Genomic DNA, 27,883 nt, shown 5'->3' with positions numbered 1-27,883 from the left:
TCTGCTTCTCAGACAGTTTGGCTGAGACTTCGTTCTAGCTCCCCTGAGTTCATCTGAGAGGGACTCTCAGGTTTTATTGCTTACTCTAGCAAGAAGTAGCCTGGTGAATCTGATCAGTTTCAAGGACTTCCCATAGTTCCTTTGTTGTTTACCTTCCTGTTTAAGGAGAACCTCAGGATAAAATGTTTCAATCTCAGGAAACTGTTACACAACACCCGGGTCTCAGTCCTTGAATTTGAAAGTATTTTCCCAGCGTCCCCACCTACAACCCCCTAAACAGCACTTGCAGTTAAGTATTGCATTTCGTCTCTCTTCTCTCTAGAAGGGTGGTTGGCTCCAACACTGTAAGTATGCAGCAAATCTCCTTGAACAAATCTCTAATTAAGGGATTCAATGCCTTGTGTTTTGGTTTCTACTTCTGTCTCACACTTTTATGTATGAAAATATCTATCTGGGTATGGGTCATGGTTTTTGGTTTCTGTCTCAGTTTGTTAGTCTAAGTTCATCAGAGAGTGGTGGGCAACGGATTCCCAGAGGCCAGTCTCAGGGGTCCAGTGGCTGGTGTATGGTGAGTCCTCCGTTCTCACCAAGTTCCGGGTCCCACACAAGTTCGTCCTGGACCGGGCACAGAGGGACACTCTATGGGGTCGTTACGCCCAGGTTCCAACTTGGCTTTCAAGAGCCACCTAGCACCGGGTTCTCCAAACGCACGTGACGGGCCTCCCCCGCAGCCGCAGCGCTCCTGCCTGCGCTCGCTGCTTCCGCCGGCTCGCGAGACTCCTCCCCAGCGCCGCGAGGAGCCAATCAGTGAGCACGCCCTTGACTCCGCCCCAGCGCCCCTCGACGCCAGCCCCTCCCTCCTCCCGCTCGCTGCCCGTCAGGCAGGAAGGCAGGCAGTGGTTCGACTGGCGGTCAATTCTCCCCTCTGTGTTGTCTCCATTCCTCGTTCCCGGTTGCCGGCGGCGGCGACTGCACGGGTGGCGGCGCGGTCCCTGCGGGAGGCGCTGCACAAGCCGAGCGGTAGCCGCGAAGCGTCGAGCCCAAAGCGGCGGCGGCGGCTAGGCAGCCAACATGGCGGCGGCGGCGGCGGGCCCGGAGATGGTCCGCGGGCAGGTGTTCGACGTGGGGCCGCGCTACACCAACCTCTCGTACATCGGAGAGGGCGCCTACGGCATGGTTTGGTGAGTGTCTGCGCTGGTGTGCAAGCCCGGCCTCACCCGCTCACCTCATGCCTCTGCCGGTGGCTCTGGGCGCAGCCGCGGCCCTTCCCGCGCCTTGGCCTCGCGTTCTGCAGCGCCCTGGATGCCTGACTTCTCTTTGGTCCACACTCAAGAAGCCCGTCGAGGCTTAGGTGTTGTTGTGTGCTTCCTGGGCTGACCCCCGTTTGTGGTTGGAGGGGCACCTCCAGAATGAAGCCAGGACCCGAGGACTTGCTCTCGGGCTCGTACTTTCGTGTCTTTTCCCTCGGGACAGGAACGGAAGTGCACCGTGTCCCCTAATTTATAGCTTTATAATCGTCTTCTTTTGACATTACATTCTAAAACCAGGAATTCCATCACATACTTGTCCGTGGTGGCGGTGATGGAGGCGGCCGTGGTTTTGCAAACCAGAATCCTCAGTTTGTGTGCTGAACACCAAAATATTTTTCTTCTCTTCTTTCTGTACACATGAACAGCTTTCACAAAATATCTTCAGTGGCGCTAATGATGCGTTCCTACTCAGGCTTTCTAAAAAGCATTAATGACACCAGGGTTGGTTGTGAGGATATTTAAATATTGAAGAGTTTCGAAATGGCTTTAAATATCGTAGCGGTTGCGTTTCAGGAAAGATAAACCAGCATCACTCTTTTTTTTTTTTTTTTTTTTTGGTTTTTCGAGACAGGGTTTCCCTGTAGTTTCTAGAGCCTGTCCTGGAACTAGCTCTTGTAGACCAGGCTGGCACCAGCATCACTCTTAGAGTTATTAAGATGTATTTGGAATTGGGCCCAAATTGATTTTAGATTACTCCTTCCTTACCATCGAAGGGGAGCTTTCTTAAAATTGTAAGTGTATCCATACGTTTTAGCCCAGTTTATTGTGGCCGTTTTTCCTTCACATTTTAGTTTTCGGTATCTATACAGCCCTGATAGTTCTTGCGTGGTCACTTGCAAGATTTCTCACCAGATTGTGAAATGATGAAGTGTATTTTTTTTAAAAAACGGGCTGCTTGTATTTTGTACGTAGAAAACTCGGGGAAATAGATTTTCTTTTAAATTTGTTTTTTGTGCTACATGAAGTAAACTTATTGAAGATCTCTAAGTTAGATACTCTGCTATCCTCATAGTTTAATTTTACCTGGATAGCCATTTTTAGGAAAGAAATGATACCTTTCTTGTTCAGATAAGGTATTGTAAGAAGTCCTTTCCCAAGGGTGCAGAAGTAGAATCAGGCTTTGATTATAGACAGATCCTGTTTCAAATGCTGTAGCTTTAAAATCATTACACACGCCTTTCCTTGATGTTATTAATAATCTCGGGACTTAGCGTATTTTTCTGATGAGCAAGAAGTGCATCAAATTTGAATGGTGGTCATTTTAGAAATGCTAGGAAAGATGTATTTTTTTAACCAAGTGTTTGAACTAGATAGAATAATATTCTTTTGAAAAAGACTATAATTTTATTTTCTTTATGAGCAAAATATTTCATAGTGTACAACTATGAAGATAGAAGAGGACTAGTCCTGGGAGTCACAATTGAAGAAAGACCTTTATAAAGGAATAGAAAAACAGCACTTCCCACATCACGTCTGTCATGCACCTATTGTTACTGCTCTCGCAACTGCAGTAAACGTCCCAGTAACTCTCTTATTATAAATAAGATACTCAAGATTGCCTGTCATAATCTCATTTTAAAAATTAGCTTACTTGCCGGGCGGTGGTGGCGCACGCCTTTAATCCCAGCACTCGGGAGGCAGAGGCAGGCGGATCTCTGTGAGTTCGAGGCCAGCCTGGTCTACAAGAGCTAGTTCCAGGCCAGGCTCTAAAAAAAGCTGCAGAGAAAACCTGTCTTGAAAAACAAAAAAAAAAAAAAAATTAGCTTACTTTAAATAGGGACGATAAGTTTAGGCTTTGTCAGTTGGACTCCTCTCCCCCACCTGTCTGATAAAACGGATTGTTTAGATCCTGGTGCTATTGCTGCTGTGGAGTTAGTTACTTGACCTTTGAAGTTCCCAGCTGCTGTGCAAAGTTCTCTTTAAAATTCAAATTTTAGAGGCTGGAGAGAGGATTCTGCAGCTAAGACCACTTGCTGCCCTGGATTCGATTCCCAGCACCCACATGGGCAGCTCACAACTGTCCCGTTTGAACATGCATTTGAGCAAAACACCCATATGCATGAAATAAATTTAAAGATACAAATTTTAGGTTTTTTTTTTTTTTTTTTTTTTTTTTGGTTTTTTGAGACAAGGTTTCTCTGCAGCTTTAGAGCCTGTCCTGGAACTAGCTCTTGTAGACCAGGCTGGTCTCGAACTCACAGAGATCCGCCTGCCTCTGCCTCCCGAGTGCTGGGATTAAAGGCGTGCGCCACCACCGCCCGGCACAAATTTTAGTTTTAAGAAAATGAAGATATAATTGAAATTTAAATTCTGGATCCATCGTTTTATCTCCAGGTTGAAAACATTTTAGTATTTATAGAGTATTCTTAATTAAAGGTAATTAGCATTTTATCTGTGCTGGACTTATGAAGGGCATCTTGGCTTGAATGTCTTCTTGAATAGTTGTGATCTTTAAAAAGCTGGAGAAATGACTTAGTAGTTAAGAGCTCCTTTAGATCCCCGCATCTGCATTACGTGACCCTCTGGCTTCCAAGGGCATCTGCACACGTGTGCATAGAAAACTCATTGGGTACACATACATAAAATTATGAAAATAATTTTTAAAATCCTTTAAAATTATTTCAGGTATTTTCAGCTATTCTTTAACAGGGTTTTCCCTAAAGCAGCTCACTGGACATTGTGCCTATTTTATTTAGGTTCTCTTTCCTAATTATTATGTGAAGACTAAAAGATAAGATTGAGTGGTGGGTGCTCAGCAGCCAAGAGTTCTTACTAGAATTGAGTTCCTAACAGCCAGTAACTCCAGCTCCAAGTAATCAAATGCCTCTGAACTCTTGTGGGTACCTGTGTGTGTGCACAAATATGCATGCATATGGAATATACATAATGTAAAATGTTTATTAAAAGAAAGCAAGACTGGGTTTTGAGTTGGGTGTTTAAGAGTGGGTGTAATTTTGATAGATAATAGGGGCAAGTAACAGCCTGAGCTGTTGAATCTAATCTTAGAAAAGTCTTTGGGTGAAAACTGTAGTGGACTCCATAACAGCAAAAGTAAATGATTTTATTTGTTTAATGGGAAAGAAAGCATTGATAGTCATGATCAAATTTTAATTTTGGTGGTGATAGAGAAATGAGTCCATTGTAGCCATCTCTGGGTGCAGTAATTGTCGGTGGAAATGAGTCTTGAGCCGACAAATCAGTCAGGAGCTCTTGCAGAAGTGGTGAGACTTAACAAAGCCGAGCAGTGGTGGTGCAAGCCTTTAATCTCAGCATGAGGCAGAGGCAGGCGGATCTCTGTGAGTTCGAGGCCAGCCTGGTCTACAAAAACAAGTTCCAGGACAGGCTTCAAAGCTACAGAGAAACCCTGTCTCAGAAAACCGAGAGAGACACTGAGACTTCACAAAGGGAGGACAGAAGCAAAGCAGCTAAAAGGTAAGAATCTGAAAGATGGGCTTAGGTTTGAAGATTGCTGAGCTAACGTGAGACAAGGATTGGGGCCCTAATCCAAGAGAGGGTCCTGTAGACACAACGGGTTTATCAGGGAGAAATAGTGATTTCTGTGTCAGCTTATTAAGTTTATAGATCACTCATGGCTATACAGAAAGCATCTTGAGAGCAGGAGCTAATGATGCAATTTCTTTATACAGAGACTGGAGAGATAGCTCTGCATTAACAGCATTTGTTTTTCTTTTATTTTTTTCAAGACAGGGTTTCTCTGTAGCTTTGGATCCTGTCCTGGAACTAGCTCTTGTAGACCAGGTCGGCCTCGAACTCACAGAGATCCACTCTGCCTCCCGAGTGCTGGAATTAAAGGTGGTGCAACCGCCTATTTTTGTTTGTTTGGCGGTACATTTGTTATTCTTAATGGATGGGCTTGGGTTCAATTGCAGAACCCACATGGTGGCTCACAACTGCCCTTAACTTCGGTTCTAGGGGATTTGACCATCTTTTCCAGCTACACAGGTACCAGGCATGCACATGATGCACAAACATACAAGCAGGCAAAACACACAGAAAAAAATCTTTTTAAAAAGAAAACTCTATACAGTAAGTTAAAATGTCGAGTGGAGGAACATAAGTTATTATTTGAGGAATTGGTTTCTTGACGTAAGCATGCATGTTCAACATGTTTTTAGTATATTATTCAGTAGATTTTCAGAGGGTTTCATGGTCCCCAGTATGATTAAGAACTACTGAAATAGAAGAGGAAGAATAAAAGCATCACTGCAAACAAGAGAAACCTGAGAACCATTGAGCTGTGTAGAAGATGAGATGTGTCAGAGATGAGGAGGAAGAAATGGAAGCTGTGTACTTGATTGTCTACTAAGATGAGTTCAATTTTTAAAAAAAAATCAGTTTATATGGGTATGTGGGTGTGTCTCCTTGGAGGCCAAAAGAAGGGAGTAAGAAGGCTTTGTGAGGGGGCTGGAGAGATGGCTCAGAGATTAAGAGCATTGCCTGCTCTTCCAAAGGTCCTGAGTTCAATTCCCAGCAACCACATGGTGGCTCACAGCCATCTGTAATGGGGTCTGGTGCCCTCTTCTGCCCTGCAGGCATACACACAGACAGAATATGGTATACATAATAAATAAATAAATAGAAGAAGGCTTTGTGAGCCACCTGGTGTGGGTACTGAAAACTGAACTGGGGTTCTCTGCAAGAACAGCTAGCACCCTTAAACCCTGAGCTGTCTCTCCATCCCTGAATAATTTTAATTTTTGAAATATTGTTTCAGTGTGTGACAGGGGCTGGGAGATTCTTAATTTAAGGTCAGGCTAATGGAAGTGGTGAGAAACTATCTGAGAACTGAGACGGGAATATCTTTCTCTAGGTAGCAATGAAAGGCAAGTCACACAAAGAGGACAGGAACTGGTGAAAGGGACCAGGATTGATATTGTTACAGGAACCCAAGGAAGGACATAGTAGTCATTAAAGAGTTACTCCAGGGAGCAAAAGAGTAGAGTATGACTGTGGTAGAGGACTCGTGCCTGATAGATGTGAAGCAGTCCCATTCTGGCTGGCTCCTGAGTGACATTCAGAGGATTAGAGAGTTAGGGGTGGGGCACTCGGAGTCAGTGGTGGTGCTTTCTTTCTCTGGATTTCGTCTTCAGTGTTGAAAACAAACAGGGAGGGAAGATGAAGTTGAGAAAATAATGACTTCAGTAACAAAAATGTTACTTATATTTTCTTGTGTCTCATTATAGCCTTCCTTAAAACTGTTGATATAAGGTGGTTTGCTCAGGAGGAGCTTATCAAACACAGGGTTGATTCACTTGGTTCCTGCATAGTGGTAACTTAAATAAGATATACTTGGGCAGTAACAGACTGCCAGTGCTGTACAGGAGGGATGCATAACGTGCTAGGTAATGGAAGGCCTTTCCGATGTTGAGCTTAGTGTTAATGTTAAAAATGCTTTCGAGGCAGAGAGAAATAATACATGCAAAGGCACAACAGCATGAAAATAGCATATGTGGTCAGGAAAACCACAAAGTGCCACAGCTAGCGTAAAGGACACCTTAGGGAGAAAGGTGTGGTTATAACAGCTGGGAGTTTGAACTTGGTGTTGTAGATGACTGGGACTCATCAAAGGACGGCCTTTTCTGCAGTTTGTGTCCACACTTACTTTTATTTCTGTTTTGTGTGTGTGTTGTGAAAGGGTCTAGTAGCTCGACCTGGCCACTGATACTTATTTTGTAACTGAGGATGATCTTGGGCTTTTGGTCTCTAGCACAAATGCTAGGTTTATAGGGTGTGCCACCACATCCATCTTGGGATTAAGAAACTCAGATTAGTTGCTAACTAATAAATCTTAGGTCACATTTAGAGCCTAAATACATGAGGAGGCTGGCGCACGTAAACACTAGAAATGTAGAAATGTAGTCTCAGCAATCTAGATTATAAAATTTTTGTTATAGTCCCTAAGGTACTCTTGTAGTTCTAATTGTTAATACTATTACTATGAATTTACTTGGATTGTTTCCAGTTCTTAGGTATTTTAAAGGTTCTTATGAAAAGCATCTAAGTTTCCCCAGCAACTGTATGTACTTACTAGTTAAAAAACGTGGTTGAGGGCTGGAGGGGTGGCTCAGAGGTTAAGAGCACTAGCTGCTCTTCTAGAGGTCCTGAGTTCAATTCCCAGCAATCACATGGTGGCTCACAACCATCTATAATGAGATCTGGTGCCTCTTCTGGTGTATATATGTTAACAGAACATTGTATGCATAATAAATAAATATATAAAAAAGTGGTTGAAGCTGTGCATGGTAGCTCACACCTTTTTTTTTTTTTTTTTGGTTTTTCGAGACGGTTTCTCTGTAGCTTTGGAGCCTGTCCTGGAACTAGCTCTTGTAGACCAGGCTGGTCTCGAACTCACAGAGATCCGCCTGCCTCTGCCTCCCGAGTGCTGGGATTAAAGGCGTGCGCCACCGCCCGGCGGTAGCTCACACCTTTAATCCAGCACTGGGAGGCAGTGCTGAGTTCAGTCTCAGCCTTGTCTCAAAAAATAAAAACAATTGAGAAAAGAAAGAGGAAAAACCAAAACAGTTGAAGGCTGGGAAGATATCTCAGTGGGTAAAAGTTTTTGCAAGCCTGGTGACCTGTATTTGGATCTTTGGAACCCATGTAAAAGCCAGACACGGTTGCATATGTTGTAATTAGAGCATTCCTGGGCATGAAATGGGAGGTGGAGACAAAAGATTACCTCAGAAGCTCATGGGTCAGCTAACTTGGAGCGTGCAACACAGTGCAAGTAAAAAGCCCTGCTTCAAGGAGGACCAGCTCATTAGGTCTACCAACCTCCGTGTGTGTGTGTGTGTGTGTGTGTGTGTGTGTGTGTGTGTTTTCTCACTACACAAAAATAAGTCTTTGAAAACATTTTATTTTTTTTTAAATATTTTATTTATTTATTATGTATACAATATTCTGTGTGTTTGCCTGCAGGCCAGAAGAGGGCATCAGATCTCATTTTAGATGGTTGTGAGCCACCATGTGGTTGCTGGGAATTGAACTCGGGACCTTTGGAAGAGCAGGCAATGCTCTTAACCACTGAGCCATCTCTCCAGCCCTGAAAACATTATCTTGAATGTTTTCTCTGAATCTTCCTTTGCTTTTATTCCTTTTCACTTTGGGTTCCCACACTGAGAGATGTCTAAAAATACATCCAATAGCTTCATTGCTTCTGTCTCCACTAGTGAAGGCTGGCTGGTTGAGCTTTGAAATGGCCTACTCTGCAAGGAGAAAGATGACAGGAGGATTTTGACTACAGTAGCTTTAGTAGACTATGAGCGCACCTCTAAAGGAGAAAGCTACAAACAACAGAGTTAGAGGTTCCTGTTTCATTGACAAAAAAAAACAAACCAGTTGTGTTCTGTCTGGGGTTTTCAAATTGCTGCCTTTTCGAGGGCGCAATGTAACATGAGAGGGCTTACTTGTTGGGGTTTCTGTCCTGCCCAGTACCCCACAGTCGGCAAGCTCCCAAAGAAAATCACACAGAGATCTCAAAAAATTATAAAACTGCTTGGCCCATAGCTCATGCTACGTATTAGCTCTTAATAGCTTATATTAACCCATTATTCTTATCTATGTTGGCCACATGGCTCGGTACCTTTCTTAGCAGGGCAGCTCACATGTTGTTTCTTTGGTGGTCTGGGCAGGACTGGGGAATGGGCTTCCTCCTTTCCAGCATTCTCCTGTTCTTATTGCCCCGCCTCTACTTCCTGTCTGGTTGACCCGCCTATCGGTGTTTTATTAAAATACATGATTGACAGAATATAGACAATTCTCCCGCACCAGTGCAACATATTCTTCCCCTACTGAAGCAACACCACTTTGGCCTGTCTTTGTTCTGTCTTCTCCCTTCCCTTCTCTTCTGCTTTTCTGTTTTCCTTTCATTCATCTATTAACCTTCACACATGATTATTAGGACCAGCAGCATAAGGCAAGGATTCAGTTGCTTTAAAAGCATTAAAAAAAATCACCAGGATAACCTAGGGACTCTTCATATATTTTATAATTGTGCAGCTTGTTCCTCCTGTGGGACAGGAACAGGAGCTGTTTCCAACTCTTAGAGGCCTTTGGGGCCCTACTCCTTATACTGGCTCACCTTGTCCAGCCTTAATACATGGTGCTTAGTCTTACTACAACTTGATGTGCCATGTTTTGTGGATACTCATGGGAGACCTGCCCTTCCTTGAACAGAAATGGAAGAGTGGATTGGGGGGTGGGAACAAAGGGGATATGGTAGGGAGGGAGTAGAAGGAGAGAAGGGGGTGAAACTTTATTTAGGGGGGGAGGTCAATGGAATAGATTATTCTCCAGGGTCCCTGTGGTGGATTGAATGAAAATGTCCTCCATAGGCTCGTATGAACACTTGGTTTCCAGTTGGTGGCATTGTTTAGAAGGTGTGGCCTTGTTGTAAGAAGTATGTCTCTAGGGGTAGGCTTTGAGAATTTAAAGCAAGGTATGGTCCCATGTGCCCTCTGTTTCCTGCTTGTGGTTCAAGCTGTGAAATCTTAGCTTGCTGTTAACAGAGGATATGCCTGCTGCCTGCAGCCATGCTGTCACTGCCATCGTAGACTTCTTTTTATCCTTCTGAATCCATAAACCAAAATAAACTATTGCTTAAGCTGTCTTGGTCATGGTATTTTATCACAGCAACAGAAGTCTTAGGACAGGCTCTGAGTCAGGAACCTATAGTTGAAACTAAAACGTGGAATATTATGGAATCTGCCACAGCTAACTGATAGACTGTGGTTGTAAACCTGTCTTAATTAGCCTAGTTTCACAATCATGTTCTTTCCTTTTTAAAATTTACAAATAATGAATTCACTAGCCTTACTGTATGTAGACCTGGCTAGCCTCAAACTTGGAGGAATTGTGCCTCTGCCTAATAATTCAGTAAGGATTATAGGCACAAATGACTACACCCACCTCAAGAGCCATCCCTGGGTGTTTGTGTGCATACCTGTCATGGTCAGATGTTGCTATCAGGAGTTTTCCATTGTTGTTCCCACGTTTGAGAAGGCAGTTTGACTTACTGATCATACTGCAAGAGGCAGCAGGCTAAGCAGTTACTAGAGAGTCACCTATCTGCCTTATCTTTTCTCTTTCTTTTGAGACAAGGTCTTACAGAAATTGGATATCTAGAAATTCCCTTGAGTCTACTCCCCAAGCTGGGGTTATAGGTATGCACAGTCGTGCCTGGCTTTTTATGTGGGTTCTGAGGATCCAAATTCAGCTAGCATTCTGCCTGTGAGTCGTATTCCCAAGGTCCTCAAGAGACGTTCTTGGGGCTGGGGAAATAAGGCCCAGTATAGCAACAGACAAAAATGAAGAAATGGTTTTTTTTGTTTTGTTTTTTGAGAGAGGGCTTCTCTACTGTAGCTTTGGAGCCTTCCTGGAACTTGCTCTATAAACCAGGCTGGCCTCAAACTCAGGGATCCTCCTTTCTTTGCCTTCCAAATCCTGGGATTAAAGGCTTGCGTGGCGCCACCACCCAGTTGAGACATTCTGGACCGTACTTTTCTAAGGTTAGTGTTCCTAATGCCTGGCTATAGCTTACTCCAGCATTTTATCTTGTTTATGGTGTCTCTTCAGTGCAGCAAGGAATAGAATGGGTTTTGTCCACTTACCTGCGGCTGTGGGAAATTACCAGCACTTCCATGTAGTGAGGAGTCGATAAGAGTGTTGGTGAAGTGTTGAATGCTGAGTACCTGGTGCCTTTGTCTCTTTTCTCATTACTGTGACAAAATAACCAGCAATTTGGGTCTGTAAGGTGGTTCAGCAGGCATCATTCTGACTACCTGAATTTGATCCCTGAGATCCGTGTGGTGGGGGAGAGCCAACTCTTAAAAATTGACCTTTGAACTCCACATAGAAGCTATGGTGAGCACATGCCAATGCCCATTCAAAAGCAACAACAAATTAACTCAGACTTTTTTATTTTGTTTTAGAAAAGGCCGCAGAATAGTTTCACACTGGCCGGGCGGTGGTGGCGCACGCCTTTAATCCCAGCACTCGGGAGGCAGAGGCAGGCGGATCTCTGTGAGTTCAAGGCCAGCCTGGTCTACAAGAGCTAGTTCCAGGACAGGTTCTAAAAAAGCTACAGAGAAACCCTGTCTCGAAAAACCAAAAAAAAAAAAGAAAGAATAGTTTCACACTGCCGGGTGGCGGTGGCGCACGCCTTTAATCCCAGCACTCGGGAGGCAGAGGCAGGCGGATCTCTGTGAGTTCGAGACCAGCCTGGTCTACAAGAGCTAGTTCCAGGACAGGCTCCAAAGCTACAGAGAAACCCTGTCTCGAAAAACCGGGGGGAAAAAAAAATAGTTTCACACTGAAGGAGTCTAAAGCCATGATGGTTATAGGTAGTACTCTATTCTGAATTGGCAAGACTAGATTGGAATCTAAGCATTAGGTTGCTGGTAATGTATCAAATGTTAATGAGTTTGGAGCTTGCATTCTAAGTATGTGATAAGATGTATAATAAGATAATAGGTCAGATATCATTGGCAGACTTAGAACTGTATTTTTTTTTTGTTTGTTTTGTTTTTTTCGAGACAGGGTTTCCCTGTAGTTTCTAGTGCCTGTCCTGGAACTAGCTCTTGTAGACCAGGCTGGCCTCGAACTCAGAGATCCACCTGCCTCTGCCTCCCGAGTGCTGGGATTAAAGGCGTGTGCCACCCCGCCCGGCTTAGAACTGTATTTTGTTTCTCTTCAGTTAAAAGTTGTTAATTATTCTGAGGAAGATGTTTTTATAAATTATTTGCCAAAACTTGAGAGGAGCCTTGAAGACAGCTAACTGAAGAACTTTGGTCTGGAAATCAGCAGAACCAATCTAGGTTCTCTGCTTCAACATATATGAAAATGTTTGCTCACTTTTCAGTCCGGCAATGCTAAAACCTATCCTAAAATTTATATTTTTCCCATTAGAAAATCTTTGTTTCTGTTTCATTGTTTGAATCAGTTGATTTAAAAAAAAATACATATATACAAGTTTAGACCTTTCCCTTGAGTCAAAATACATGATGGTAGACCATTATGGCAAATGGCTATAGTCACACAGCCAGCTAGCTGTTGGAAAGTGGAGGAAAGAGACCAGCCTGGGCTGCAGAGCAAGATCATATCTCAAAAGACAAAAAGAAAATCGATACTTAACATTAGTGACAAAACAGCTAATTGCTATATTAAAACTTTTGTGGGAACAATTAAGGATTTAGCTCAGTGGTAGGACATTTTTGCCTTGTGTGTGTGATTCCCTTCCCCAGTGGTTTTCGACCTTTTAATATTAATACAGCTTTTAATATTAATACAGCTACTCGTGTTTGGTGACCCCCCAACCATAAAATTACTTTCATTGCTACCTCATAACTGTAATTTTGCTGCTGTTGTGAATCATAATGTAAATATCTGTTTTCCAATGGTTTTAGGCATTGAAAGGGTCGTTGACCCCCCCCCCCCCCGTTGAGAATCGCTGCCCTACATTAAAAAAAAAGTCACCAACATGACTTGACATTCTGCCTGTGATAACATTTTGCTAGTATTTGGGGGGGGGGGGTTGGTTTTGATATTTTTAATGTTGCCTCTGTATGCAGATACAAAGGCCATAGGTGTTGGATCCCCTGGAACTGGAGTTAAAAACAGTTGTGAGCTGCCAGACTTGGTTGCTGGGAACCCAGAACCAAAGGGCCTCTTGAGAAGCAGTTGGTGTTCTTAACTGCAGAGTCATCTTTTTGCACCAAGGTCTCACTTTATAGACTAGACTAGCCTTAAACTCAGATCTACTTGCCTCTGTTTCCTGAGTACTGGGATTTAAATACATGTGCTATCATGCCCAGCTCCCATCTCTTTTGATTATATTTTCAAGTAATCTTCTGGGACATTCCTAGTCATACATCATTCATTGACAATAAAAATGATACTTTCAAAGAATATTAGAAATATTCTTCAATACAAAGAAATATGGAAAGAAAATAAACTTGTGGTTGTCTATCATCTCTGCTTTGTCTCTTCATTACTTAGGTTTCTTTCTTATTTGGTTGGTTTGTTTTTGTTTTCTTTGTTTTTAAGATGGTTTCTCTGTGTAGCCCTGGTTGCCCTGAAACTTGCTCTGTAGGCCAGACTGGCCTCAAACTCGAGATTCGTTTGCCTCTGCCTCCTGAGTGCTGGGATTAAAGCACCACCGACAATTTAGGTGTCTTTTATCCTGTCTTAATTACCAGACTGTCCATAACAGAACTGAAATGGAAGCACAGTGTTGGTAGAGGGCATTCCTACTTGCTCTGTTAAAGGAAAGCCATTGTTTAAAGATGCTGGCTGGATTTTGAAAGATCAGCAAGGTCGGACAAATGACCGAAGACAATGTGGGCCTTTATTTAGAGGGAAAAAAAAATCCTGCACAGGGGGAATCTGTAAGAATTAGAGTGTCCTGGCTGTCTCCTTACAAGCTGAGGTAGTTATTGGGCAGGTAGAGAGGATGGAGGGAGGAGGTTGAAAAATCTGCAGGGAGGACACTTGAGTTTGGCAGTTGCCAGGAGTGACAAGAATGGTAAGACATGAGTAAAAGGATGTCACAGTAAAGGCTTGAGGCAGGGTGTCATTATGTAGCTCACTTCTGGGTGTCCTGGAACTCAACTTGTATAGATCAGGCTGGACTCAGAGACCAGACTGAATGTAACACCGCCTGCCTCGCCCCACTAGGGCGTGCCTTGATAAAAAAAATCTCTTATGATCGCCAATAGCAGGGTCTGCAGTGGGCAATGCTGGGAATCTAGGAGAACAAGTCAGAAATACTAATTGCCTGGTTTCAGGAAACTGACCATTTAACTGGAATAGATTTGTTTTTCAAAATAAATTTTCTTTGTGTAGCCCTGACTGTCCAAGAACTCTCTCTGTAGACCAGGCTGGCCTTGAACTCAACAGAGATCTGCCTGCCTCTGTCTCCTGAGTGTTGGGAGGGAGTAAAAGGCATGAGTCACCACTCCCTGGCACATTTTTTTTCTTTTAGCTTTTAGAAAATTCTGAATGATGGTATTTCCACCTTTGACTTTTTTTTAATTGCGGCTATAGAAATGCACAATGCATTATTTTACAGAGCTGGTTTAGGTTTGTTAGTATATAAGTGTGTGTATGTGTGTGTGTGTGTGTGTGTTGCACCCAGGACCTTGTACTTGTTAGACAAGTTCTCTTCTACTGAGCAGCATCGCCAGCTAGTTAACTGTTTTTTCTCGTTTGTTTTTAGTGTCAAAATTAAACCATTTTTACAGAGAGTAGGGCATGTTCCTTCTCCTGTTCTCCTATTTTTGAAAGTTAGAATGGCTTGATTACTAAAGCTTGATAGAATTTGCTTATATAACAGGTTGGACTTGGCTGATTTTTGTTTTTCTGGGTAGTTTGATTCCGGGTAGTTTGATTTTGGCATGAAAATACTTCTATTAAAAATTATTTCTAGGGGGCTGGAGAGATGGCTCAGAGATTAAGAGCATTGCCTGCTCTTCCAAAGGTCCTGAGTTCAATTCCCAGCAACCACATGGTGGCTCACAACCATCTGTAATGGGGTCTGGTGCCCTCTTCTGGCCTGCAGGCATACACACAGACAGAATATTGTATACATAATAAATAAATATTAAAAAATTATTTCTAGATAATTATATGAATGTCTTCACTTTCTTTTTTGAAGTGTTTTTTTTTTTAATTTATTTTTATTTGTATTGGTGTGAGGAAGTTGGATCCTGGAGTTACAGACAGTTGTGAGCTGCCATGTAGGTGCTGGGATTGAACCCAGGTCCTCTGGAAAGCAGCCAGTGCTTTTAACTGATGAGTTGTGTGTGTTGTTTTGCCTGCCTGCATGTATGTATGTGCACCATATGCATGCCCTGTGCCTTCTGAGATTGGAAGAAGGATCAGGTTTCAAACTGGGGTTGATGGTTATGAAGCACCATATGGGGATACTGGGAACCAAACCTGAGTCCTCTCTCCAGCCCCTTTTTGGTTCTTTTTACTATATTGCTTTTCTATAAATTTATTTATTCTTGTATTTATTGAAGTTATTTTAATTTAACCTTGGAACATTTACTCAAATGTATCTAAACATTGTTTAAAAATAAATACATAGATTATCATTGTGCAGATTATAAAATAGGTACTTTAGAGGTCTGGAGAGATTGTCCAACCTGAGCCTGTCTTCTGGCCTCCATGTGCACAGGCACCCTTAACCAGTTCCCTTCTGGAGTTGGTTACTGTCTTCAGTTTTTTTGTGGTTCGCATTTTCTTTTCAGTCTTGCATCATATATTTTTTTTTTTTTTTTGCTTTTAATGAACCATGATACACATATAGAAAAATAGATTTGGAGCTAACAGGTCCACTTGGCAGGGTAACGTGTTTGTCTTACAAGCCTGATGACCTGAACCATGTAGAGGTGAAGGGAGAGAACTGACTACCCAAAGTTCTCCTATGTGACCTCCACATGTGTGCCATGTTACAGGTGCAGTGAGTGCAGAAGCCAGAAGAGCTCCAGTTAAAGATTCTGGGGAAATGGCTCAGTGCTAACAGTACTGACTGCTCTTCAGAGGACTCAGTTCAATTCCACGAACCCATGTGGTGGCTCACAGCAGTCTAGAACTCTGGGTCCAGGGGATCTGACTGTTAGTATTCAGGCCTTTGCACTAGCCTGCCTTTGTGGTCCTTACAGGACCTTCTTCCATTTCAAAAGGGCCTTGCCCTTCTCTAGTTTCTCTCTCTCTCTCTCTCCCCCCCCCTCTCTCTCTCCCCCTCCCTCCCTCCCTCCCTCCCTCCCTCTCTCTCTTTCCCTCCCTCCCTCCCTCCTTCCCCTGCTGCTGCTCCTGTCCCCAGAAGCCACTCTCCCCTCCCCTCCTTTTCCAAATACTTTCCCCCAATTAAAAAAACTCTCCACCTGAGCTCTTGTCACATGGTGTCTTTTACAAGCCGATTTTTTTAAATTACAACACTGACACCATTTTCTGACCTCTGCAGGCACTCTGTGTCACAAATGTGTCACATTTGTCACACACAATTTTTTTTTTTACAAATGTGTCACAAATGTGTCACACATCAGCAAACACTCATACACATAAAAAAGTAAAATCTCAAAGATTGCAGTGTGATATAGTTTCATAAATCAAATGTACCCATTATAACCTACTTCCAACCAAATGAAGTTTGAACCCCAGCATCAAAGAAGTTCTTTTTAATTCCCTTTCAGTCATTAGTCTCATAAAGAAACTTCTATACTGGCATCTAACAGCAGATTCATTTGGTTTCGTACTTTTATAAATAGAATCAGGTAACATTCTCTTTTATGTCTTTTTTTTTCTGATTAACATTGTGCTCCTGTTTGAGGATTCATCTTTACCACAGTATTAATAGTATATGATAAAATTATTTTTTTCAGTCTGAGAATAGGCCTTTGGTCTGTGGCCAGATTTTAGCTCTGTTTACAATTTTCTTATTAATGTATTGAGACAAGGTCTTATGTAACCCAGCTTGGTCTCAGACTTACTTGTACCCTAGAATGAGTTTGATCTTTGGATCATCCTGCCTCTACCTTTAACTGTTGGGATCAAAGACATGTGTCACCGTGTCTAGTTTGTGCAGTGCTGAGGATTAATTTAGGGTTTCATGCATGCTAGGCAAGTACCACACTAAGTTACATTCCCAATTCTTATTCTCCATTTCATTTTTTTGTTTGTTTGTGTGTTGTTGTTATTTTAAATGGGTTTTCATTTTGTAGCTCTGGCTGTCCTGGAACGTACTGTGTAGACCAGGCTGGCCCCAAATTCACAAAGATCTGCCTGCCTCTGCTTTCCAGGTGCTGGAATTAAAGGCATGTGCCACCACAGCCAGCTTGCTCTCAGTTTGTAATTAACAGTGCTTCCGTGGTTATCTTAAATGTGTTTAGTGAATTAATACACGTTTCTCTTAGGTATATCTGTACCATAGGAGCAGAATGGTTGTGTCACCAGCAGTACATAGTTTCAGATGTCTCTAAAGTGATTAGATTTTACAGTACTCCCACTGGTGGTCCAGTTCTATTCAGCCACATTTGGTTTTGCCACTTTTTGTTGTGAAGTTGTTTGTTTGTTTGTGGTATGTGTGTGGTGCACACATGTTTGGAGTCCATGTTTGGGTAAAAGGTCTCAGGAGCTGCCCACCTTTTTTGTTTTTGTTTTTTTGTTTTGTTTTGTTTTGTTTTTTTGGATATCAGATTCTGTCAGTGATAACTGGGCTGTCACTGATTAACTAGGTTAGCTGGCTAATGAGCATCATGGATCCTCCTGTTTATGCTTCTGAGGTTACAAACATATGCCACCATGCCTTGCTTTTTCTGTGGGTTCTGATGATCAAACTCGGGTCCTTATGTTTATACAGCAGTTGCTTTACTGAGTTTCCATCCCCTCTACCACATTAATGTTTATGTATTGCAAGTATTTCCTCCATTCTGAGTTCCCTTTTCTTTTTTTCCCTTTTCTGTTGCTTAAAAGGATATTAATGCTTTAAAATAAATTTTCATATTTGTAATTGTAGATTTGATTTAAAAATTTGCATTAGGCCAGCAAGATACTCAGCTTTTTAAGGTACTTGCCACCAAGCCTAATGACCTCAGAGTTCGATCCCTCAGATCCACATAGTGGAAGGGAAGAACTTGTTCTTGCAAACTAACCCTGACCTCCATATATGCCCCTCTCCCAAGATAAATAAAATACTTTGTTTTGAGGTTTGTTTTTATTTTGCTTTTTTTGAGACAGGGTCTTTGTAGTTCTGGTTTGCCTGAAACTCACTGAGTGCTGAGATTCAAGGTGTGTGTCAGTCAGCACATCACCCAATAAATGTAACATAAAAACAGTTTTACAGTACAATTCTACATGCAGCCATCAGTTGCATAAAACACCGTGAAATGACTTGTGATCCTGTGATGATTTGAAAGTAGAGTCTCATAGGAGTGGTGTCACTGTTAGAAGGTGTAGCCTCTTTGCAGTAGTTGTGGTCTTGTTGGAGGAAGAGTGGGGGGGGTTGGGGTCTCTTTTGCTCCATCTTCACTCATTGTGACACTCATTTGACTTCCTGTTGCCTGCAAGATGTAGGACTCTGAGCTACTTCTCCAGGACCATGTCTGCCTGCACGCTGTCATGCTACTTGCTGCGATGATAATGGACCGAACCCCTGAAAATGTAAGATGTAAGCCGCCACTTGAATTAAATGTTATCCTTTATAAGAGTTGCTGTGGTCATGTGTCTCTCTCTTCACTGCAGTAGAAGCCTTAACTAAAGACAGATCCTAACAGATAGCTTTATGAGTACTTTCTAAAAGCTTAGGTGTACGTTCACAATATCGAAACAGCAAAATGTTTCAATCCTTGTCTTTCTTTCTTTCTTTCTTTCTTTCTTTCTTTCTTTATTTATTTCTTTCTTTATTTATTTATTTATTTATTTTGGTTTTTCGAGACAGGGTTTCTCTGCAGCTTTAGAGCCTGCCCTGGAGCTAGCTCTTGTAGACCAGGCTGGTCTCGAACTCACAGAGATCTGCCTGCCTCTGCCTCCCGAGTGCTGGGATTAAAGGCGTGTGCCACCACCGCCCGGCCGATCCTTGTCATTAAGAAATTTTTTCATTTTCTGTTGTAGATAAATTTTCTAATTCTATTAGAATCTAAATCTTCTGAACCCTGACTTTCAGTGTCATCCTGAATTTCGACTTCTGTTTCCAGATTAAAAAAAATAAATCTGTGTACAAATGACTATGCAATCACCCATTTTTACTTCAACTTCTCTTTCCCAAAATTAAACGACACACAGAGCACAACATTTCTCCAGTAATCTTTATCTGTGTTACTATCTACATACCAGAAGGGACAACTCTCTAAATGTCTATTTTCTCTGGGTAACTGGGCACACTGTACAAATTGTATCCTGTAGCCAACAGCTCATAAGGACTCTTTGGTTTAAGTCTGTGTGGTGGTCTTATAACCACACAAAGTGGCTGGCCAAGCCTACTTACTAGAAGAGACAATGGCTAAGTTTTCCCTGTGAGCAGGGCATGACTAAGTAGTAGGTCAAGTGGAGGAGAACAAATTAGATTGAGTTACTTTTCCTCTCTTTTTTTTTTTTTTTTTTTTTTAAGATTTATTTATTATGTACACAGTGTTCAGCCTTCATATTTGCCTGCAGGCCAGAAGAGGGAACCAGACCTCATTACAGGTGGTTGTGAGCCACCATGTGGTTGCTGGGAATTGAACTCAAGACCTCCGGAAGAGCAGTCAGAGCTCTTAACCTCTGAGCCATCTCTCCAGCCCCTACTTTTCCTCTCTTAATGGAATCTTTTCTGTTGTAATTACAGATTTCAGTTCTCAGGTGGAATTGATCATTTTGTCTGTTAAGCATATGAGTCACAGCTATTTAAAAGTTGACCTGTAGCTGGGTGGTGGTGGCGCACGCCTTTTATCCCAGCACTCGGGAGGTAGAGACAGGTGGATCTTTGAGTTCGAAGCCAGCCTGGTCTACAGAGCGAGTTCCAGAGAGGCGCCAAGCTACAGAGAAACCCTATCTCAAAAAGCTGAAGAAAAAAAAAAGTTCACCTGTAATAAAGCATCTGTAGATATTTCTACTATCCTTCTTGCCTTTTTTCTGTCACTTTGTGTAGTTAATAATCAAGTGAATGCTAGATACTGTGTATGAAGTTTATAAAGACCCTAGGTGACATTCTCTTCCTCCAGAGAGGTTCCCTGAGCCTCTAACAGGCAGATAGAATGAGATAACATCACCTGTGTCCAGTCAGGTGATTTTAAACTGTGATTTAAAGATTGGCTGCAGTTTTCGTACATCTTTGCCTACTTCTGATTTTTACTATCACTCCTAAGGGTATAACCATCTATACACCTGCAAGTCAGGGGTATTTATTAAAGTTCTCAGACCCGGACTATTTCTGTCACCTTAACACTGTGAGACACAAGAAAAAATCTTCTTATTTATTTATGGTAACACGAGGGCCTGCTTGTCGCTCTGGCCGCCCAGCTAGCTTAGCTCCAAAATAATCACACAGAAACTGTATTCATTAAAACACTGCTTGGCCCATTAGCCCAGGCTTCTTATTGGCTAATTCTTAAAACTTATGTCACCCATTATTAGCCCATTATTATTATCTGTGTTAGTCATGTGGCTTTGTTACCTTTTTTGGCAGGGCAGGTCACATCTTCCTTTGGTGTCTGGACAGGACTACGGAGGAATGGGCTTTTTTCTTCTCAGAATTCTCCTGTTTTCCTTACCCCACCTCTACATCCTGTCTGGTTGTCCTGTCTATACTTCCTGCCTGGCTACTGGCCAATCAGCATTTGTTTAAAACATAATTGACAGAATACAGAATTGTCCCGCACCAATTTATTCTTTTAATTAGTTATGTGTGTAGGGGTCAGAGGACAATCCTTGGAAGTCATTTTATTCCAGTAGAGTTCAGCAAGCAAACTTAAGCTGTTATACTTGTGCAACAAATATTTTTACCCTCTGAGCCCTCTCACCTGCCCAGAAACACTCTTCAGTAGCTTTAGGAAAGTGTGTGTGTGTGTGTGTGTGTGTGTGTGTGTGTGTGTGTGTGTGTGTGTGTGTGTGTGTTGGTTGTATGCTTCCCCGTCTGCTCTAGTAGATTTCTTGAAAACCCAAGTTTATCTGGCTTCTTTGTTGTTTTGGCCTTAGTATACTACTAAGAGTGGCTCCAAATGCCACAGTTACATGAAAAATACCACTTTCCAGGTGAACATTAAATAGGGAATAGAGAGAGAATGAGTGTGTGTATATGAGTGTTTCTGTTTCTGTGGAGGAGTGCCAAACTTGGTATTTGCTTTTATGCACAAAACAAGACTGGAATGTGTACTTTGAGATAATAAAAGATGTCATATGAAAGTATAGTAATTATGAACATGTCTCTTACATAAAACTTTGTACTTTTTATATCTCCTTCACTGCTATTGCCTCGAACCTCTTTATATGTAGGGAAGATGATTATTTCTCTGTTATACAGTTGTAGAGGATGAAATGAATGTAGGGAAAGTGTGTGCATGCAGGCTTCACAATCAGCATTTGTGACAGTTAATTTTTTGTTTTTGTTTGCTTTTTTGTAAAACTTAATCCTCATTGTCATCACCTTGATTGAATTGAGAAACACCTAGGAAATGAGTAAAACACATCCCTAGGCGGTTTTGTGAGTTTTTGAGTGCCATTTCAAGGAGAATTAACTGTGAAGTAGATCCACATCTGAATGTGTACAGCACCATCCAATGGGTTAGGAACATAGATAAAGGAGGGAAAAGGAATCTACAAGGGGGCTGTGGTGCCCCCTTACCACAATGCAACGATCACGTCTTTGCTCCCTCCCCCGCCTGCCAATACTACTCTGCCTCCCCTCAGTCATAGGGTCATGGAGCAGAACTTCTGCTCTGTATTGGAGTTCAAACTGAGCTAATGTAAGTCTCTCGTGTTTCTCTTGAGTATTTGTCATAGTAATTAAAAAACTTAACTGGTGGTGCACTCCTTTGATCCCAGCACTCGGGAGGCAGAGACAGGTAGGTCTCTGAGTTCGAGACCAGACTGATTTAGAGAGCAAGTTCCAGGACAGGTCCAAAGCCCCACCCCCCCAAAAAAAAAGGAAAGAAAAAACTTAACAGCTATGAGAGTAGTTTATCAGCGAGAGATAAAACATTTATAAGCTGTTTGTACCAAATGGAGAAATTTCTAATTTTTTGTTGGATACATTGACAATATTAGAGAAAAAGGATGATTAGGGACTGAGAGAGTAGGACAATTAAAAAGGGGTTGTTTAGGGGTGGGGCTCACTGAGGTTAGACCTTAAGGAAGGGACTGAGTAGCATTCAAGAGAGTAGTAGGGTAGGAAGAGGGAAAGCCTGGCAGGGGGAGGGGAACTGCCTTGCCTTCAGGAGTCCCTGAGTGGGCTAAGGGTAAGACAGGAATTGAGCAACACTGTGGAAATAAAGATAGGGGGGAAAAGGGGGTTGATTAGGAAGGCAGGAACCAGGTCTATCCTGAGCCTCCCTAGTTTCATGCACACCTGTACACAAGATGGTGGGAATACAGATGAGCTCTTTTCCCTGTCAGATACAGAAAAGAAAGTTCTGTGAGGCAGATATATTACTTCTGTGGACATAAACACAGCTCTCACTTCACAGGAAGTAACAGTTTATTCTTGGGTTAAATGTGAATGTCCTTGGCCCAGGAACACAGATTCAGGTTACCCCCAATACCATGTTCCAATGTGGAAACACTTCATAGTTTTTATAGTTACGGAACAAAAGGAAATCATAACTCAGTGCACTTTAAATTTTAGGTGTGTACATGTGTGGGTGTGTACATGTGTGGTATGTGTGTAGAGGTCAGAAGACAATTTGTGGGAGTTGGTTCTTTGCTTTTACCATGAGGGCCCTGGGGCTCAAACTCAGGTCATTGGGTTAGGGAGCCAGTATGTTTACTAGCACAGCCACCTCACTAAATACATTAGTGTGAACATCAGATAGATGGGTTTCAGCAAAATGGAAAGTGTTATGCCCAGATCACAGAGTCCCTCCAAAACCAACTAGAAGACCAAGTGCTGGATGTAAAAACAAAGAGCCTTTATTCTTGAACAAGTGTACAAACTCTCAGTTTTTCCAACATATTGAAGTGATCAGAGAGCCCCCACCCCCAGCTCAGTTGGGGTTGGGTTTTTATAGTAGCAAAGGTAATGGGTGAGGGATTTCTAAGGTTCAGGACTGATGGACTGGCATTTGTCTAGGGGTGTCCTGGTGAAAAGCAATGGGTGTTTGCTGACAGGTGTTCTACAATGGTTGGAATGTTAGGAATTTCCTTTGGATGGTCTGTTCCTGAGGGGTGCCAATTTATGGCTTTTCCTGGAACCTTGTGCTGCCCTGGGCCCCACAGAAAAGATCTCTGTCTTAGGTTTCAGAAGCTCTCTAGTGACATTCCTAGCTTTGGAGTTTGTGTGTGCCTGTGGAGACCAGAAGTCAACATTGGGTGTCCTCCTGTATGGCTCTCCATCTTAGTTTCTGAGACAGGGTCTCTCACAAAGCCCTTAGCTCACTAATCCAGTTAGACTGGCTGGCCAGGAAACCTTAGGGTTTCTTGTCTCTGTTGCTGGGATAACAGGTGTTCACTGCTACCCCTGCCCTTTTTACATGGTGTGAGTCCTCAGGGTTGATTGAGCCAAGGTCCTCATGCTTGCACAGCAAGCAACAAATGCTTTATCAGTGTGTTTGAGCTATGCCCAAACATCTCTAGGATCACAAAGTTCTAACATGGGTGTGAGTCTTTTCCCTGGGCTTCAGTTTACCCTAAAATCTGAGAGAAATATCAGTTGAGTGTCTGTCACAATTGCATGAGGGATTGGAGGATTAGAAAGTGAAAAAGTTTGGTGAAGCTGCTTGCAAGTTACCTGGAGTTGAACCACATTATCTCCTAAGTTCCTTAGTTACTTGGTCTTGTTTTATCTCCTACAGCTAATATGCACAGTATACAGTACTCAAGGATGTATAACAGTATTAGTGATAATGCCTTGGGGTGTCCTGATATTCCTGTTACTTCCTTGCAACCTTCTTCAAACAGGAAATATCTCACGTATTGTTTTATAACACCACTTTTGAAATCTGAGCTCTGGCCTTCAACACTGGGTGACTTAGACACTGTGTTTTTGAGACAGGATCTTTCTTACACAGTAGCCCAGACGGGTCTGAAACTCACTGTATAACCCAAGATGACCTGGATCTCATGTTGATCTGAATGAAGGGATTGCTAACATTTACTGCTGTAACCTTAGCCTCCTTTCTTCTGGGTGAGACATATTTATACCTTTTAAGTATAGAAATGATTGCATTGGCTAAATAACTATGTCTTGAGGCTTGGCTAGAAATGAAAGCCCTGAAGCAGATGATTGGTGTGTAGTCTAATTAATGTTTCTGAACATGAAGGCTTTGAAAAAAAACTGTAAAAGACACTTAAAGTTTACCATTTTGGCTGGGCAGTGGTGGTACACACTTTTATCCCAGCACTTGAGGCAGAGGCACACAAATCTCATTCATTTGAGGCCAAGCCTGATCTATAGATAAGAGTTCCAGAACAGGCATGGCTACACAGAGCAATCCTGTCTTGAACAAACAAAACAAACAAAAAATCTTATTCCTACTCTTGTGGACCAAGGTTCGATTTTTGTAACCTTGGACTTGAAACTGTTCTTCAACCTCTCAGGTGTTGGGATTACAGTTGACAGTTCCGTGTCTGGCAGGGCTAGAGAGATGGCTCAGTGGTTAAATCACTCTTTAAGAGAACCTGGGTTCAGTTCTTGGCACCTATGTAGTGGTTCACAACCATCTGCAAAGCTGAAAACATATACCCATTAAATAACTACTCTCCATTCCTCCTCTCTTTATTCCCTGACAATTACCATTCTGCCTTATATGAATTTGGCTTTTTGTGACTGACTTACTTCATTTATCTTGGTCTTAATGTCCTCAAGATTTATTTATCCATGCTATAGCCTGTGTCAGAATTCCCTTTTAAATGCAACTGGAGATAATCATTAAGCAAATCAAGCCATTCGAAGAAGAGGTGGTTTTGTTTTGTTTTTTTGTTTTTTTTTTTTTACTTATGTGTTCTGCCTGTATGTACGCCTGGGAATTGAACTCAGGATCTCTGGAAAAGCAGCCAGTGCAGTGCTTTAACCTCTGACCATCTCTCCAGCCCCCACAGATGAGTTTTTTAAAAATCATTTGTGGTTCTTAATTTTCCTGCACACAACTATACGGTACACAGACATATATGCAAGTAAAACACCCATACATATAAAAGTCAGATGAAAAAAATTAAACTATTTAACCATACATGGTAATGTGGAATATAAGGTCATTCTCATACAAGTGTATGTCATACAGTGTTAAGCAAATCCCTTGCTCCATAGCCCTACATACCCTCTGCCTTCTTCTTTCCCCTTCCCACTGGTCTTGTTTCTCTTCTCCAGACAGTTCTGCTTTGCTTTTACTTTCATGTCAATATACAATGCATGACTTTATAGCCTGCAGGAAAATTAAGAACACTATATTTTTAAATGAAACAATTATAAGCTTTTTCTTAGTACAACAGCGCTCCCTTACACTCTCTGGAATGGAATGTCCAGATCAAATAAAAAAAAGTGTTTGTAGTGCATGACCAGATTGCTCTGTATGCAGAAATAGGTTTGCATTTATAATGTCATTAAACTTGTTAGCAATATCTTTGTGCTTCCTTATACCCCCTTGATGTGATTTTCTTTTACTTTTAAATAGATGTCTGAGGGCAAAGCTGGGTTGATAGAGGGCCTGCCTTGCATGTACAAAGCACTGGGTTCAATCTTACATTGTATAAACTGGATATAGCATGCTGCACACCTGTAATTCCTACACTCAGGATGTCAAGGCAGGAGGACTAGAAGTTCAGATCATCCTTGGCTATGTAAAAGTTGAGAACAGCCTAGAGTGTGGGGGTGTGTGTGTGTACACGCGCACGCCTTTTTGTGGTTTTTTTAGAGTATCGGGTACTTAGAATTGCCTTATTCTATTGGGGTTGTTTGTAAATCTAAATCTTTTACTCAGTTTTGTGTTTCTATCTAGTATTTGAATTATATTCAAATAATTAGGCTGTTTATACATTAGAAATTGGTTATTCTTTAGTTTATTATGAGAAGATAGACAGTAGAAGCAAGCTTCATTTAGAATTATTATAACTAGGTATGGTGGTGCACATCTTTGATCCAGCACCCAGGTCCTAGCACTGCACAATTTTAGCTTTCCCCTTTGTTTGTAATCTGTTCATCAGTGTGGCTCATTATCTTCTGTTTGCCTCTTCTGTCCCTGATTTATTCTACAGACAATAATCCAATTCTATGACTTACTTGTTCAAATTCTTAAAATTTAGGATTGTTTGCTTCTTTAGCCTAAGTTCCTTCAACAAGCCCCATCTTTTTCTTGAGTATAGTTGTATGTTTATTGCTCCTGGGGTTCTGATGCTTATAGGTCTCAGTAGGAAGAGCTAGGAAAATGTATGCATACTGACTTACGGATTTCGTCTTTTTCTGTATGTGTTAACTTACTGCTTGCCTAGGTGTTACTCACAACTTTAATCTCACCAGTCAAAAGGCAGAGGCAGGCAGATTTCTGTGAATTTGAGGCCAGCCAGGACCACAGTTGTGAGCCTCTAACTCAAATAAAAGTTCTAGCATCTGTGTGTGGTTCATTTCTTTATGTCTTTAGCTTTAAAAGTATCCTGCTAGAGTACTATCTGACAGAATTTTCCCTGCTGTTCTTAGTGTGGCTCTGCAATTCATTTGTGTTACAATTAAGTTGTTTTGTTACGTATTTATTCCATTTGGGATAACAACTACCATTCTGTTATTCTGTGAAATTGTCTAATAGATGCTAGGATTAGAAATGTGGACCACCACACCTGTCTTCCTCATTCATTTGCTTCTGCAGGATATGCTACACATGAATTCACATTAATGTATTCACATTAATGTATTCAGCTTCTGTCCAATACATGAGCATTTAGGAAGTATATTAGTTAGGGTTCTCCAGAGAAAGAAAACTGATGGAATGAAAATCAGTCTCTCTCTCTCTCCCTCCCTCCCCCTCTCCCTCTCCCTTTTCCTCTCTCTCTCTCTCACACACACACACACACACATGATTTATTACAATGGCCTACAGTTATGATCTGACTCTTCTAACAGTGGCTGGCTCCCAGTGGAAAGTACAAGAATCCAGTAGTTGTTCCCGTCCACAGGGCTGGATGTCTCAGATGGTTCCTCAGTATAACTGGATTACCAGAGTAGAAAACTCTTAACGCAGTGGAGAGAGGACTTGCCAGTGAAAATGAGGGCAAGTAGGAAGAAAACAAGCTTCCTTTCTCCATGTACTTAAATATGCTGCCAGCAGAAGGTGTGGTCCTGATCAAAGGGGAATTCATTTCCACATCAGATGATTTGATCAGGAAAAATCCCTCCCAGGTTTACCCAGTTACTTGTTATGTTTTGTTTTTTGAGACAGGGTTTCTCTGCAGCTTTGGAGTCTGTCCTGGAACTAGCTCTTGTAGACCAGGCCTTGAACTCACAGAGGTCTGCCTGCCTCTGCTGGGATTAAAGACCTGCGCCGCCACTGCCTGGCCATACACTTGGTTTTTAGTTAGTTCCAGATGTGATCAGATTGACAAGGGTAACTATTACAGGTTGGTTTTCTTCTCTTAAAATACGGCTCTTCATGAACTCGTACATCATCTTTGTGCAGGTGCCATGCTGCTCTCCTCTGTATTAGTGCGTGGGCAGGGCTTTCTTATTTTGTAATTTAACAGTATTGCAACACATGTAAGGCATATCTAGGTCAGGACTAAAACGCAAACCTCTTGATTTGAATACTATATTTTCTTCTAACAAATTAGTTCTTTTTTAGAGTAGCACATTGGAAAATGTAATGAACAGTAAGATTTTGGGGGGCTGAGTGTTAAGAGCACTGGCTGTTCTAGAAGAGGACCCAGCATCAGTTCTCTGG

The 27,883-nt window shown here is 42.0% G+C and overlaps 1 protein-coding gene across 1 annotated transcript in view; it reads left to right on the top strand.

Moving 5' to 3' along the window:
• Window positions 1-858: 858 nt before the first annotated feature.
• The window catches only part of Mapk1 (mitogen-activated protein kinase 1), a 65,316-nt gene continuing 38,291 nt past the window's right edge, over window positions 859-27,883 (top strand). The window contains exon 1 of the mRNA XM_038345025.2: window positions 859-1,181. Coding sequence (XP_038200953.1) covers window positions 1,072-1,181 — 110 coding nt within the window. The 5' untranslated portion in view covers window positions 859-1,071. The remainder of the gene's footprint in view (window positions 1,182-27,883) is intronic.

The sequence above is a fragment of the Arvicola amphibius genome, chromosome 10 (genome assembly GCF_903992535.2).
Source record: "Arvicola amphibius chromosome 10, mArvAmp1.2, whole genome shotgun sequence".
Classification (NCBI taxonomy): Eukaryota; Metazoa; Chordata; class Mammalia; order Rodentia; family Cricetidae; genus Arvicola; species Arvicola amphibius.
Note: the sequence above shows the minus strand (reverse complement) of the source record. Positions and strands in the feature narration are given on the sequence as shown.